This window comes from Hemiscyllium ocellatum, chromosome 8 (assembly GCF_020745735.1).
Source record: "Hemiscyllium ocellatum isolate sHemOce1 chromosome 8, sHemOce1.pat.X.cur, whole genome shotgun sequence".
In the NCBI taxonomy this organism is placed as follows: domain Eukaryota; kingdom Metazoa; phylum Chordata; class Chondrichthyes; order Orectolobiformes; family Hemiscylliidae; genus Hemiscyllium; species Hemiscyllium ocellatum.
In genome coordinates this window covers 104,947,200-104,962,910 of record NC_083408.1, presented here as the reverse complement: position 1 = coordinate 104,962,910, position 15,711 = coordinate 104,947,200, and the positions used below count along the sequence as shown (strand labels likewise).

The 15,711-nt window shown below is 38.9% G+C and overlaps 1 protein-coding gene across 1 annotated transcript in view; it reads left to right on the top strand.

Annotated features, from left to right (window-relative positions):
• Positions 1-146: 146 nt before the first annotated feature.
• Positions 147-15,711, top strand: part of snw1 (SNW domain containing 1) — a 24,246-nt gene continuing 8,681 nt past the window's right edge. Inside the window, exons 1-8 of the mRNA XM_060829425.1 lie at positions 147-233; positions 7,216-7,369; positions 9,402-9,563; positions 9,866-9,961; positions 11,188-11,294; positions 13,457-13,561; positions 13,879-13,948; positions 15,559-15,624. Coding sequence (XP_060685408.1) covers positions 193-233; positions 7,216-7,369; positions 9,402-9,563; positions 9,866-9,961; positions 11,188-11,294; positions 13,457-13,561; positions 13,879-13,948; positions 15,559-15,624 — 801 coding nt within the window. The 5' untranslated portion in view covers positions 147-192. The remainder of the gene's footprint in view (positions 234-7,215; positions 7,370-9,401; positions 9,564-9,865; positions 9,962-11,187; positions 11,295-13,456; positions 13,562-13,878; positions 13,949-15,558; positions 15,625-15,711) is intronic.

Below are 15,711 nucleotides of genomic sequence, written 5' to 3'. Positions count from 1 at the left end.
AAAGGTCATGAGACCGACTAGAACCCGCCAACAGCAGGGATGTCGGCGACTGTAACAGGAATGGTGGAGCCTCGGGAGGGCAGACGTAAAGGCGTCAAGGGGCGCTGGTGACGTCAGAAGCAAGCGGGGCGGTTGATACGTGATGACATCATACGCAAAAGTCCGAAAGGTGTGCGGCGTGACGTTAGGCGTATGGTGGCTGGAACTTTCCGGAGGAAAATGGCGCTGACGAGGTTGGTGTTTCTCTGGTGTATGTGTTTTGGTTGTTTTAATTCCCGTGTTGATTCGACCCCAAATCCCACCAAACGTTTCTTTTCCTCTCCCCTCCTCATCTTGTTATAAGGCGCGACTGCAGGCGGATCTGTGTCTCCGGAATCTCTCTGGCTTTCAGTGAAGCCCTTTTCGTCTTCTCCGACCAGGCCCAACAAAGCCTCGCCTTTACCTATTGCCCATTCCTAGTTTGAAGAAGTAAGAAGCATTGGGAGGAGAGCAGTTGAAAATATCATACTTGAAGTTACTTTTGTTCTTGTGTTGTGACAGGAGAACCTTCAGATTTAAAGGGACTATTAGTTTGTTAACGAGTAACTGGATTGATAAATGCTGGAACTTAGCCTTGATAGAGATGTCTTTTTAGCACTTTAAATGTTATATTTCTACTCAAAATTTAATGTAGTAATTCAGTCGCTTTAGTATTTAACAATTCTGTACTTAGGTGCTGTTTGCCCTCATTCAGATGGTTTCCTGAATTAACTTTAAGGTTTTGTTCTTAAATGAACCAATTATGATATGTGTAATATCTATAGTGTTACCACATAGTTGCTGCCATGGTAACCGTCACCCAAACCAAAAAGTGCAATATTGGCAGTCATCAAAAATGACATGCAAGAAAAGGTTATAAAGGGATATAGGGGAATGAGATGAATTCAGTAGCTTTCACAGAGCCTGATGGACTCTCACAATGCTTAAGTAAGCATGGTTCAAATCCATATCCAACAGTGACTATAGTGTCAAGATTAGAGTGGTGCTGGAAAAGCACAGCAGGTCAGGCAGCATCTGAGGAACAGGAAAATCAACGGTTCAAGCAGGAGCTCTTCATCAGGAATGAAGCTGGGAGCTTCTGGGGTGGAGAGATAAATGGGAGAGGGGTGGGGCTGGGGAGAATTTCAACTTCAGTTTGAGGATGAGAAATTTGAGTCCCACCTTAGTGTTCTGGTGTTAAGCAAAGATAATTGCATAGACATGAGGATAGTTTTGGGATGAATTGATAAGCCAGAAAGGTAGGACAGTTGGTGAACAGTGGTAGATATTGAAGGAGATGTTTGGTTTCTCCAAAGTATATTCCAGTGAGGAAGAAATAATGTAGGGGGAGGCTGGGAAGCATCGATGCATAAGCAAGGACATAAAGATACCATAAAAACAAAAGCTAAGGCATGCCATATTGTAAAGGTCAGTGACTGGTTAGAGTACTGGAAAACTTTTTAAAAAGCATCAGAGTTACTAAAGAGGTATAAAACAAACAAAATTAAAGTATGAATGAAGACTAGCGGAAAATATAAAAATCAGTAGCAAAACCTTCTAAACATATATAAAAACAAAGTGAGTTGCTAAAGTCAATCCTTGTTACTTAGAGGACAAGATTGGGAAGATTATAATGGAGAACTCAAAAATAGCAGGGACATTAAATCAATATTTTGTCTCAGTTTCATAGTGGAGATTACTGAAACCATCCCAATAGTAAAAAATGAAAAGGTTATAGAAAAAGAGAAATTTAATTCATTCCTAATCACTAGGGAAAAGTTACCGAGCAAACTATTGGCATTAAAGTCAAAGAAGCCCCCAGGGCCTGATGGCCTACATTATAGGATCTTAAAGTGGCAGCAGAGATACTGGATTCATTGATTATAATATTCTAAAATTCCCTGGTTTCAGGAAGGTTCCACTGGATTAGAAAACTGCTCAGGTAACACCCTTTATTAAAAAAAGAAAGACGGCAGAAAGCGGGGAATTATAGATGTTAGTTTAACGTCTGTCACAAAATTATTGAAATTCGTTATTAATGAAGTAGTAACAGGACATTTGGAAAGACAAAACAATCCAGAATCAGAATGGTTTTATGAAGGGTAAATCATACTTAATTGATTTGCTAGAGTTCTTCAAAAATGTGAATCACAGAAAACTAGTATGCAGGTTCAGCAGGTAATAAGGAAGATAAATGGAACTTTAGCATATGTTGCTAAAGGAATAGAGTGTTAAAATAATGATGTGTGATTGCAACTGTACAAGGCATTGATGAGACCATATCCAAAGTACTATGTACAGTTTTGTTCCTCTTTCTTGAGAGAATGTATTTGAATGGAAGCAATTTAAAGAAGGTTCACTAGATTAATTCCAGAGATGAAAGTCCTTGTGTGTGATGAGAGATTGGGCAGATCAGGCCCATACTCGCGAGGTTTTAGGCATCAATTTGAGGTATATATGATGCTAATGGGGTTCAACAAAGTAGATGTACAGAAGATGTTTCCTCTCGTGGGCAAATTTAGAACCATAGATCACAGTCTTAAGCTAAGAGGTGGCAGATTTAAAACAGGTGAGGTGCAGTTATTTCTTTCAAAAGCATCAGTAATCTGTGGAATCTTTGATTTGATTTTAATGTTGTCACGTACTAAGGTACAGAGAAAAGTATTGTTTTGTGTTCTATCCATGGAAAATCATACCATACATAAGTACTTCAGGGGAATAGAACAGAATGCAAAATATAGTGTTACAGCTACAAAGAAGGTGCAGAGAAAGATCAATTTTAGTCTATGAGAATTCCCTTCAAAAGCTTATAACAGCAGGGCAGAAGCTGTTCTTGAATCTGTTGGTGCGTGTTTTCAAACTTCTGTATCTTCTGCCTGGTAAAAGACAGTACGGTGGAGGGATTTTTGATTATGTTGGCTACTTTCCCGAGGCAGGGGTAAATATAGATGGAGACATTGGATGGAAGGCTGGTTTGTGAGATGGTCTGGGTTGCGTTCAGAACCCTTTAGTAATTTTTTGCAGTCATGGACAGAGCAGTTGCCGCACCAAGCTGTGATGCATCTGGATAGGACGCTTTCTATGGTATGTCTGCAGAAATTGGTAAGAGTCATTGTGAAATGTTAAATTTCCTTAGCCTTCTGGGTAAATAGAGATGTTGGTGTGCTTTCTTCACTGTAGTGTTAACATGGGTGGAGCGGCCAGATTGTTGGTGATCTTTACTCCTTGAAATCTGTTGTGCGTGCTGGGGCACTGAATAAATTCAAGAAGATAGACAGACTTTTAATTAATAATGGGTTAAAAGTTTATTGGGAGAGTACAGGGTAGTGCAGTTGAGGCCAAGATGAGATCATCATGACAGTAATAAAAAGCAGAGCAGACGACAGCAAGGAACTGAATTTCCAACTCCTAACTTTTTAATTTATGTTTAGTTTCCTTTTTTGGAATGTTATTTTGTTTGCTGTCTCAACTAGGAGTGCAAGTAAATGTCCATTGCAGAATCAACTGCATCTATGTTTAAAGGACAATTAACCTTATTATGTTATATTTCTACAAACATCTATTATTTGTATTGGTAATGTGAGCTTGCAGACAGTGAATGCATTTGAACAAAACAAGATTATCAAAGAAAAATTGTTGACAGTATCAATCAGGTTATGACTAAACCTTTAGTTTGCTTATTTCCCTTATGACAGTTTGTGTGGTAAAGTATGTTTGGTTCACAAAGCCAAGAGAATGTTTCTTAAGGGCATTATTCATCTAAAAGCTCAATTATTTTCTCATGGTGAAAGATATTCTTAGTGGATTCATCGTAGAATTCCCGATTGTAAAAACATTTTTATTGAATATTTGATAAATTACAGTTCTGCATAGTTTGTACCAGATTATCTTTGATACAGGGATTGAAAGGGTGGAATTTGTTTCAGGAGTGCTGTTCTAAAATCTTTCGGCTGACCTATCAGTTTACCAAACAAAATTTACTATTTTACCAACATTTACAATGTTTTATGTCAGGTTTGTGCCCAGACCTGCTTGTCATAGATTATGCATTGCATCTCCTTTGGGGAAAAAGGATTTTGCATAACTGCATATCTCTTTTTTTTCTTCTTCTTAAATTTGTTCAGGGGCTATGGCAAGACTATCATTTCATGCACGTTATTAATCTTGAGATGATGATGGTGAGTCACCTTCTTGACTGACAGCAATCCATGTGGCATGGGTACATTGACACTCCTATAGGATAATAGTCCCATGGTTTTGACCCAGCGACTATGAAGCAGTAGTGATTATAGTGCCAAGTCAGCACAGTGTGTGGCATGGAATGCAATCTGTAAGCAATGGCAACATTCCCTCTTTGGCTATGCAGTCAATGTGAAGCTGGTCTGCTGATGCATGACTTCTACTTCTAAATCTGTTGTTACACCTCAGAGGTCTGTGAGGCAAGAAGAAAAATCAGAGGAAATTTTGGATGGTCGTGTCCCATGTAGCTGCTGTCTTTGTCCTTCTGGATGATTGAGGGTACAGTGTATCTTGTAGATGGTGTATTCAGCTGCCACTGTGCATCAGTGAGATTGTGAATGTTTAAAGTGTTAGATGGGGTGGCATCTAACCACAGTATTTATTTTGCTCATCCAATTCTTAGAACATTAGACAGTACAAGCCCTTCGACCCTCGATGTTTTGCCAGCCTTCTATCCTATTATAAGATCAGACTAACCTACATACCCTTCTTTGTACTAACTTCCATGTGCGTCACCAAGAGTCACTTAAATGTCCCTAATGTATCTGACTCTACTACAACTGCTGGCAGTGCATTTCATTCACCAACCACACTCTGTGTAAAGAACCTACCTCTGACATCTCCCCTAAATCTTCCTCCATTTACCTTAAAATTATGTCCCCTTGTGATAGACATTTTTGCCATGGGATAAATGTCTCTGGCGACCCACTTTTTTTTATGCCTCTCAACATCTTGTAGACCTCTGTCAAGTCATCTCTCATCCTTCTTTGCTCCAATGAGAAAAGCCATAGTTCCTTTAACCTTTCTTCATAAGACTTGTCCTCCAGTCCTGAGAAATCTCCTCTGCATCCCCTCTAAAACAGCCACATCTTTCCTATAATGAGGCGTCCAGAACTGAACACAATATTCCAAGTGTGGTCTAATCAGGACTTTATAGAGCTGCAGCATGACCTCGTGGATCTTAAATGCAATTCTCTGCTAATGAAAGCCAGCACTCCATATGCTTTTTTAATAACCCTATCAACCTCAAGAGTGTTTTGCTGGAAAAGCACAGCAGGTCAGACAGCATCCGAGGAGCCTGGGTGTCAACTTTGAGGGATCTATGGGCATAGACCTCAAAATCCCTCTGTTCCTCCACACTGCCAAGAATTCAGATCCTGTTAATAGTGGAGCATTGTGAAACGGTATTGCCACAGAATGCTAAGGGAAGATCCACTCTTATTGGTAACTTGTGTGGCATAAATGTCATCTAACAAAAAATAATAAATGTGACCAGGTCGTGCTGCATGCATGTACAGACTACTTCTCTATCTGAGTTATCAAAGTAATACTCTATAATCATCAATGAACATTCACATTTGTAATGTTTTGATGAAGGGAAAATGCAGCTGAAGATGATTAGGCTTGGGATACCACCCTAATGAACTGCAGCAACAATGTCCTCCAACTGAGATGATTGACTCACAACGGCAAGCATTTTCCTATGTCCTGGTTTTAACTCCAACTAGTTAAGAATTTTCCCCAATTTCCCTTTTGCTTGGACCACTTGATGTCATCCTTGTCTTAAGCCAGACGACAGTCGCTCTCATCTTTGGAGTTAGCTATTTTATTTGTGTCTGGACCAAGGTGGTGATAAGATATGAAGCCAAGTGCATTTGAGCATCAGTTATTTACAATAATTTTGCTATTGATAGCCCATGGAGCTTCATGGATGCCCAATTTTCAACTGCTGGATCTCTTCTGAATCTACTTGATTTAGTATGGTAGTGCCATAGAACATATTGAATGTTTACCATGATACACGAGGACTATGTATTAATCATTCCTACGAATGCTTTTGTTCTTTGAAAGGGAAATTGTAGATGATGTCAAGTGGGTCTTCCCTCCATCTGCCACAAGCCTTGTCTGGCACATATGTCTTCTAGGGCTCTACGCTTGATCAGTGGTACTACTTGCCAAACCACTGTTAATGATGAGCATAGAAGCTCCACATCATAGATCATTCTGTGCCCTTACTACCGTCATGTTGCTTCCAAGTTGTTGTGACATAGAGCAGCACTGATTTATCAGCTGAAGTAGTACCAGAACCAGCTGAAAGTTTCCTTGCCCATGTAACCACCTAAGAACTGGAGTGAGCATTAGGACACCTAGTCTACTCCCTGTCCACTGTACATCACTGAGCGTTTCAACTCTGTGTCATCAGCAGGATAGTCCGAATGTGGATGGTGACAGAATCTGTAATATTGGCTGTCAAGTATGACTTGGTGAGGATGCTTCAAGAATGGCACTTGACTGTCTATGGGCAGTTCTCCCAAAATTGGCACAAAACTCCCAATGGAGTTTTTGTAAGGAGTATCTTGAAAGATTGACTGGGCTTGCCATGATTGGATCTAGTGCCTATGGGCTGCCAAGTGGTTCATCTGGTTTAATTTTCTGTATTGATTAATGTAGCTGAACAGATTTCTTGACCATTTCAGAGGGCCTTTCAGAGTCGAGCATGTTGTTTGTGGATCAGGAATTGCATGTAGGCCAGACAGTGTAAGGACAGCAGACAAATCATGCTTACATATCATTTGGGGAGAAAGTGAGGTCTGCAGATGCTGGAGATCAGAGCTGAAAATGTGTTGCTGGAAAAGCGCAGCAGGTCAGGCAGCATCCAAGGAACAGGAAATTCGACGTTTCGGGCATAAGCCCTTCATCAGACTCCTGATGAAGGGCTTATGCCCGAAACGTCGAATTTCCTGTTCCTTGGATGCTGCCTGACCTGCTGCGCTTTTCCAGCAACACATTTTCAGCTTACATATCATTTGTCCAGGCCCCTGGATTGCGAGCCCGGAAATGTCACCACTGATGACTTTCCTTTCATAGCTAGTTAATCCTTTTGCACCAGTAGTGCTGGCATTTTTGTGAATGTTGATTGGAACAGTGAAAATAATGGTTCTTTTCTTTACTTTCAAGTTTTTTACCTGCACCAACCCAGCTGTCCCAGGATCAGCTGGAAGCTGAGGAAAAAGCTCGCTCCCAAAGAGTTAGACAGACCGCTTTAGTGGCATCGAGGAGAGAACCTCCCCCGTATGGACACAGAAAGGGATGGGTTCCTCGCACTTTGGAGGTAACATCTGCAATGTCTTGGCTTGAGCAATTCTTGCAATTTATTCAGTATCACAAGGCTTGTACTTAAACTAAATATTTAGCCGCAACACTAATTAATTGCAACAAAGTAAATCTTGATGCTTGTTTGTATCTTTAGCACTGCCAACTACTGTGGCAGAGGCAGAATATCTTTCAATGAACTGCAGGTGTTCAGTTTTATTCACAAGTGCTGCAGACTACATTTTAGCGCGTTTTTATTTCTATGAAATGTTTAATTACTTTTTTGAACACATTGGCCATTCATATATTGAGGTGATCAAATAATGCACAGAAGGCAATCATGTGACAGTACAAAATAAGACAAAACACTGGAAGTGCATTGTAGGTTTTTCAGTGTTCGAATAGCCAAGGTATGTCTGATGTCAAATATATCAGAACACATTTTAGGTTTCCAGTGTTTAAGAAACTGCCAGTATTTGAGGTTCTTTTGTTACCCTTACCCCAACATGTCTTATTTATAATTAGATCGTATTAAAGTACAAAACAAGAATTTATAATTTAACATGGCAATTCTTTGTGTAGAATCGATTTTATGTCCCTGCATCTTTCTCCTTCATATCGTTGCTGTTGTAGATTTTGGTGAAATACTGTTCATTCACTACACTTCTATTGGCTAAAATCTGAGCCTTAAAAACATAAATTTTGACTTTTCTGAAATTAAAATCTCAATTACTGGAGAAACTCAGGTGTAATAGCATAAGTTAAGAGAGAAACAAGAGTTAACATTTTGAATCTAATGTGACTTCTTCAGAAGCTTTGAGTCTCTGGATGCAAAAAGCCTTTCTCCACAGATACGACCAGATCTGTTGAGTTTTTCCAGGGTTTCGTATTTTTGTTTCGATCTCCAGCATCCAAAGTACTTTGTTTTTATTTGACTATCATTCAAATTACTTGGCTAATATCAGTGCATATTATTATTGAAGGGTTCCATGCAATGTACTGTCACCTCATCATCTTCAGCTGCACAACTGCTCCTTGACTTTAAGAGACTAAACTTGAAGCTCTTCAGGTCAGAGTGTGTGTTCAATGCTGAGGAACATAATACTATCCCAAACTGCGATGGAGCTTAGTGGATGCAGTCCTGAGAAAATCACTCCATGGTATGTGACTAATAAAACAACAGTGCTCCCAATTACAGTCCCTGTACATTTGGCAATACAGCCTGATAACCTCCCACTTTACATTGATACAAATGCAGGTCTTTGAAGGTCCTGATTTCCATCACTCATTACTCCCTGTCTTTCTAAAACGCAATAATTAGATTGTGCACATTTTTATGTTTATTGCAGTGCCCATCAAAGGGTTCTTGTAATGCAGTGGTAGTGTCCCTACCTCTGAGCAAAGAGGCCTGGGTTCAAGCCCCCCCACCCAACTCCAGAGATGTGTAGGTCAATTGGAAAATATCCAAAGCTTTATCAGAAGAAGGTGGGTCTGCTGTTCCTGTACTCAAATCAGGTTAACCTTTTATATTGAGGTAAACATCTAAACAATTGATTTCATGTGCAAAGGGAAGCATACCAATAAATAAAAGGGTCCTTCAACATCTTATGCAAAGAAATATGTTTCAATTTTCCAAATAGCCTCCCAAGAAAGCTAATGGAGGAGTTATGGCAACAGTCGCTACAATTAGACAGGGGTATGTTGTTTGGTGAGTGCATTGTTTGAAAACTGCATTGGGGTCACTGTGAGAAAGAAAACTACCTGGATATCCCTGTGTTTGTTACCTTGAAGACTGTGATAACTTTGGCCAAATGTATAATTGTGAGAATCAGTAGGTAATACTTGGGAGTTAGCACTAGTTACACTATGAGACAAAATCTGTCTGCTGTTCCTGTGGTTACTTTTTAAAAATAAAAGTTTTTCATTTCCAAAATAAATAACGTTAAGTATGCTTCATATAATGTAAATGGCCGTAATTAATTTGCCCTGCATGTGACTTGGGTTTCCCGGTGTTTGATGATTAAGATTTGGTGTTTGTTTTCTTCTTCCAGGATTTTGGCGATGGAGGTGCATTCCCAGAGGTCCACATGGCACAATTTCCATTGGAAATGGGTCGCAAGAAAAAGGCATCCAATGCATTGGCTATTCAAGTGGATGCAGAAGGAAAAATCAAATTTGATGCCATTGCTAGACAAGGGCAGTCAAAAGACAAGGTACCACAACATGTATCATGCTGTCAGTCCAATTCCTATCCACTGACCTGTTAAATTACTATCTTCCATTTCTAGCAACAGAATTGAAGTACCATCTGGGCAGTTTGTATTAATGTGAATTAATGCTCCAACATTCAGTTTTTTGCGCTGACCCAACCAATGTTTCTTTAAATTACACAACATCTGTGAAGTGATGGGTAATGGGTTCCATCTTTCATTAGAATATTTGTTGTACAGTTCTGAGACAAACTGAAATAGCTTTTAGTGATATTTGAAAAACAATTTATTTCTTCCCTGTCCAGGTGATCTACAGCAAATTTACAGATCTGATTCCAAAAGAAATTATCAATGAAGATGATCCTGAATTGCAGAGACCTGACGAAGATAGTATAAAGGAGGTATGTGTATTTATTGCTGTGCTGGTATTTGTATTGGCATGAGATGTACTGCTGTCAGGAATAAATATGAAATGATGAGGAACTTGATAGAAACATGTTGGAAGTGTTGTCACAATGATGGGGTTGGAGGAGATTTTAAAGAGTTCTGTAAGCATGAAGTAAGGAAATAGAATCTGAGTGAAATGTCTACCAATATGTAAGAATGAAACAAGGGATTAGGTTTCATAAAGTGACTTATCACCCATTGAGTACATTCGAATGATCTAGTATAGAATAGGTACAATACAAAAACTGATCCTGTCCTTGTTCCATATATTGTAGTTTGCGAGGTGAACTTTGCTATACACACACACACACACACACACACACACACACACACCCCCTTCCTCCCCCATCTCTTTATGGAAGGTCTTATACTAAGCTGCAATATTCTGTTTATCTGCATTAACTCACTGGATTAAAAAATGTCATGAACACTTTGAGATATTTCAATGCTTATAGATCTAATTTTTCATGTTACCATTAAATACATATTCTACACATAATACAGAGATTGAGTCTGAGCCAATTGGCCCAGTGAGACACAAAGAAATAATATGTAGGAGTTAAAGTTTACAGTTAACTCTCTTTTTGTTTTCATTTTGGAGCAGTCTGGTTGCTCAGTTGGCAGATATATATATATATGGTATGGCTGTTGCAATTGGCTATATTGCTAATATATAGAGAAGAAGCATCACTGTTTTGCCATTCCTGATTGTAGCCTTCTGATATTAATAGTTAAGATCTTCACATGAATGACCGCTGGAGTGAGGCCTCCCAATAATTACGGTGGTGGAATTAGAATCTAGGGAGACTTTTAATGTCAGAATGAATACTTTTCAGCACTACTGATAATTGTGTTCTAGAGTAGATAGTGCCTGTGCTGTCTGTCTGAAACAAAACTGCCAAATCTGTATTGTTGGGGAAAAAAAACTTGAATAAGATTATGGATGTAACCATTGAAAATGGGTGGTATCATATGTGTTGTGACATGTTCTTTCTAGCACCTTGGTTTCAAGATGAAAATGATTTGGCAGCTGAATCTGCTTTATGTAAAACAACCAATTAATTAATAATAATGAAGTTTGGAGGCAGAATTGTTACATTGGTTGGATTGTTGAATAAATGAAAGCTGGGAGATCAGAAGTGCATATTAATCTTCTAAATTGTCTTTATTTTCATTGCAGTTGACTGAAAAGACACGTTCAGCTCTTGAAAAACAGGTTTCACAGAAAGTTGCAGCAGCTATGCCTGTTCGGGCAGCTGAGAAACTCGCTCCTGCACAGTACATCAGGTTAGAAAAATTACTCAGCTGGTATCTATTTTGGCTGTAAGAGTGAGCACACTGACCAAGAAGTTCGTGCATCTGTCTTCTGCAGTGCTTGGGTGCGATATCTGATTGCATAGCTGTAATGACCTCAGATTAGTTGGAAAGTGATAGAGTGGAAGCTTAAGTGTATTGCCCTGTATTGAAGGCAGGGGTACATCTCCCAACAGATTCTTCCTGCAGTGTCAGCTTGGTGACTGTGACCATTGACACTTCAAATGCTCAAATGTTTTGAGTGCACTATATTCACGTTGGCTCCAAAACATCAACATAGCCAATCAGCTGTCCATGTTCTTCTAAGGTAACAAATGGATGATGATGAGAAAAGAAGCAGCTTTCTCAATTCTGGTGTCATTGGCTGACCCTTGTCTCAATTTGTTCCCTCTGCCTGAATACTTGATACCTAACAAAAATTTAACAGTTGGAATCTTGAAAATTGTAAGTGACCTGGTATCCTGCTTTTTGGGGGGGGAAACGGATGGTAGATTTTCATATCCATGTCCTTGTTTCAATTCTAAATGACCCAGCCCTAATTTACAGATTATGTTCCTTTGTTCAGAGAGGTGATGGTATGTGTGTGTTTGGGGGTTGGGGGGGGGGGGGGGGTGAGAAAATGGATCACAATATAACTGAATACTGTATTAACATTGGAAATTATATATCCAGTCACAAACAATAATCTTAGCTAAAGTCAGTTATGTAGGCATTAGTAGGTGTGGCTAAAACTGAATGATTAAATAGACCAAAATTATGGCAATATAAATAATGGGAAATATTTAGTGAAATGTTCAACAGAATTCATTCCATTTTTTAAAAATTCTTAACAAGATAGATCTATTCTTAGCTTACAAAGAAAGTTAAGTATTGAAATAAAAGAAGAGGCTTATAATGTTTTGGAAACCAGCAAAGGGCAATCAAAAAGTTGATAACAAGGGTATAAATAGAAAACGGGTTGCAAGGGGAGAAAAGAAGAAAAGCTAAAATAACTGGTGGGCCCTTAGAGGCAGAGAGAAGAAATTATCATCACGATTGAAGAAATGACTGAGACATTAACAAATATTTTGTGTCCGTCTTTAGAATAGAAGGTAAATTACATATCAGAAACAGGGTGACCAATAGGGGCTAATTAGAGTGAGGAATGTGAAGTAATTAAAAGTTTTTAGTTCAAAACATTGTAAATACTTGGAATTTTTTTTACTCTGTAACATTGTGGATATGCCACCATTGAATATATTTAAGGTTGATATAGACAGATTGGTGGTTTCTCAGAGAGTCATGGGCCACAGGTGTAAAAGTGGAGTTGAGACAATAGATCTGCCATGATTATATTGTGTAGGGGTACAACATTGGGGAACCACATGGTCTACTCAACCTCTTGTCTCTTATGTTCTTGGGTCAAGATTGGAAGAGTACAGAGAGTTTGTGAAGTTATAAATATTGGGAGAAGTAAGTGAAAAGAATGAGAATTTTGAAGTTGGGACCTTACCAGGTCAGCAAGCATAAGTATGATGACTGAAGGGGGTGTTAGTCAGAGTTAAGATTCAGGCAGCTGAATTTTCAGTAAGCTTGAGTTGATGTAGGCTGGGAGATACTGGCTAGGAAATCATTAAAATAGTCAAATCCAAAGATAACTGACATGGATGAGGGTTTTGGCAAAGGATGAGATGATGGATTCTGGTTGAGGTTACAAAGCTGTAAATGAATGAACTTGGTAATTGGGACAGACTTATTGTCTGAGTTCATCTTCAGGTTAAAAGTGACACCCAAATTGAGAGATGTTTTTCAGCCTCAGAGTTACCAGCATATTGTTACCTAGAGATTGGGATGTGTGAGAAGAAGCCAAATGCAATGGCTTCAGTTTTTGTAACACTTGGCTGAAGAATCTCTACTCGCCCATTACTGGAGTCAGACAAGCAATGTGACAGACCGGTGACAATGAGGGCTTGAGAGAGGGGTAGTAGCAAAATAGCGTTGGTTTTACACTTAGGTTCTGCTCACTGGAAAGCAGCATGCAAGTAAGAAGTATGAAAACAGCAAGATGATCATTGGCAATATCAAGATTAATGGAACAGGAGCAGGAAGGAGTTATCTGTACAGCTTTTTCATTTTTCTTTCTTTGTTGTGCTCAGATACACTCCTTCTCAACAAGGCGTTGCTTTCAACTCAGGGGCTAAACAGAGAGTTATCAGGATGGTGGAAATGCAAAAGGACCCTATGGAACCACCTCGATTCAAGTAAGTAAATAGAGGAGACTTTTCAGTGGTGCAGTTTTTTTGATGATTCACAATGGTTTTGCTGTCACTTAACAGCAAATGTAAAACTCAGAATTCTATGAACTCTGTATGCTGACTTTCAAGGGTCCCAGCATGACATTTCTATGTGATCAGACATGACATTTGGGCAGTGTGCTTCTTTGGCAGTTTTACATCCACTAATTATTATGCACTGCCTTCCAGTGCTGAGACTGGCAACTGTATTGTGTTTCTGATTCCTCTGTTACTGCTTGGCATGTTACTGCTGACCAGTGCTGTTCTGTCATATTTGTGTTTAGGATTAACAAGAAGATTCCTCGAGGTCCCCCATCACCACCTGCACCTGTCATGCACTCACCGAGCAGAAAGGTAAGTCAACAATCAACTAATGCAAAATAATAGTGCTTGCCAGGATTTCATTGGGACTTTACAGCAGTTTAACACAACAGCAGAAATAGTCAGTCCAGCTGTTGTGTCATATCTTTATTGAAACCTGATTGAAAAGTAAATTTGGATGGCTCCACGGCTCTGGGAGTAATTAATTAAACCTTGCATCAGAGTAATGACATTGATGCCATTCAAACTTGATTACTGCTGATGAATTAAAAGTTGCTGTGTTATCTTTTGCCAGAAAGGTAAAACTTGCCAAATCTAATACATGTGGAGTGATAGATCAGATCAGCAATTACTGCTAACAGCCCAAAGTGCCTTGAAACTTTCAATGGTGAAACAAAATACTTCGCAGCAAAGCAACTCATAACCTTATTTTTAAAATATGTTTGATTTTCTTGGGCAATCTGGGGCTGGATTAAAGATAATAATTACTGGGACAATCAAATATCTAAAAGATATGAATGTTGCTGTGCACTCTGAGGGGTATTGAGGGTCAAATATTCATAGTCACAGGATAGTCACAGCACAGGACAGCCATCATATTTGCATTGGCCCTTAAAATGCACAGTGTCATTCATCTGCCTGCTCCCTGTAATGCTACACATTATACATTTTAAGAAAAGTCTAATTCCCGTTAACATAACATGATTGAACCAACCTTCATCTCACACACAGGCAGTACATTACAGATGCCAATCACTCACTACATTAAAAATGACTTGGAACCACCAGACATTTGCATAATCCATTTTCAACTTATTGTTCTGTCAATCTGTCTCCTTCCAAATCATGAAAATAGTGATCCAAGTGAATTACATGTGTCCACTTGTTTTCTAAGGTGTAACAGCAACCTATTTTGATCATTGCAGCTGGCTCTCATTCACAGGCATAGTAGTATAAGAGATGCTAGATAACAATTGATGGGCCAGCAACTAAATTGGATCATTTGTAAGATGATCAAAAGATCAAAGACATGGGCTGGAGTTTATTATTTTAAAACACAGAGCTGTCATTAGAACAGACAGTCAATATTAGCTTTTAACAGGCAAGTGGATAAAACTAAAATACCTAAAAGATGTGGGCAAAGCAAATTAAGTGGATCAAATCACAATTTGTAGTGTTGTAACCTCTGGCTGTTTGTCACCTTAACACCAAAATACTGAGCCTCTTAAAAGATGTGTTAGGCTGACATTACTGTACACTGATTTCTTGCATGAAGCCAAAGTGGCATCTCCTGGCTACATAGAACAAAGGATCACATGCTACTACTTAAACAGGTGGCACTTCTCTGAGTGTTCTAAGTTCTCTCACCTTGACCATTTAACTGAGTCATTTAGTTAACTGTTTCTGAGATCTTGCTGGTTACACATTTACCTGCGTAACAACAGTTTTCAAGTAGTTGCAAATTAAAAATAATTCAGAACAAATGCTTTGTGATATGCATTTGAGGACGTTTTTTTTTCCTAAATGATGAGACCCTTAAGCTGCCACAATAATATATTTATTTTATCAAGTCAGTTCTGCTGTGAAATTCCTTGTTTGAACTTGTTGGTTCCTTTAATACAGCATTTTGATCTCTGTGTTAGATGACTGTGAAAGAACAGCAAGAGTGGAAGATTCCTCCATGCATATCAAACTGGAAGAACGCAAAGGTAAACAAAAAGTCTCACCTTTTTGCATTTACTTATAAGTATTTGTATCTGGTGTAAACTTAATTATAATTCAATTTTCACTTCAAA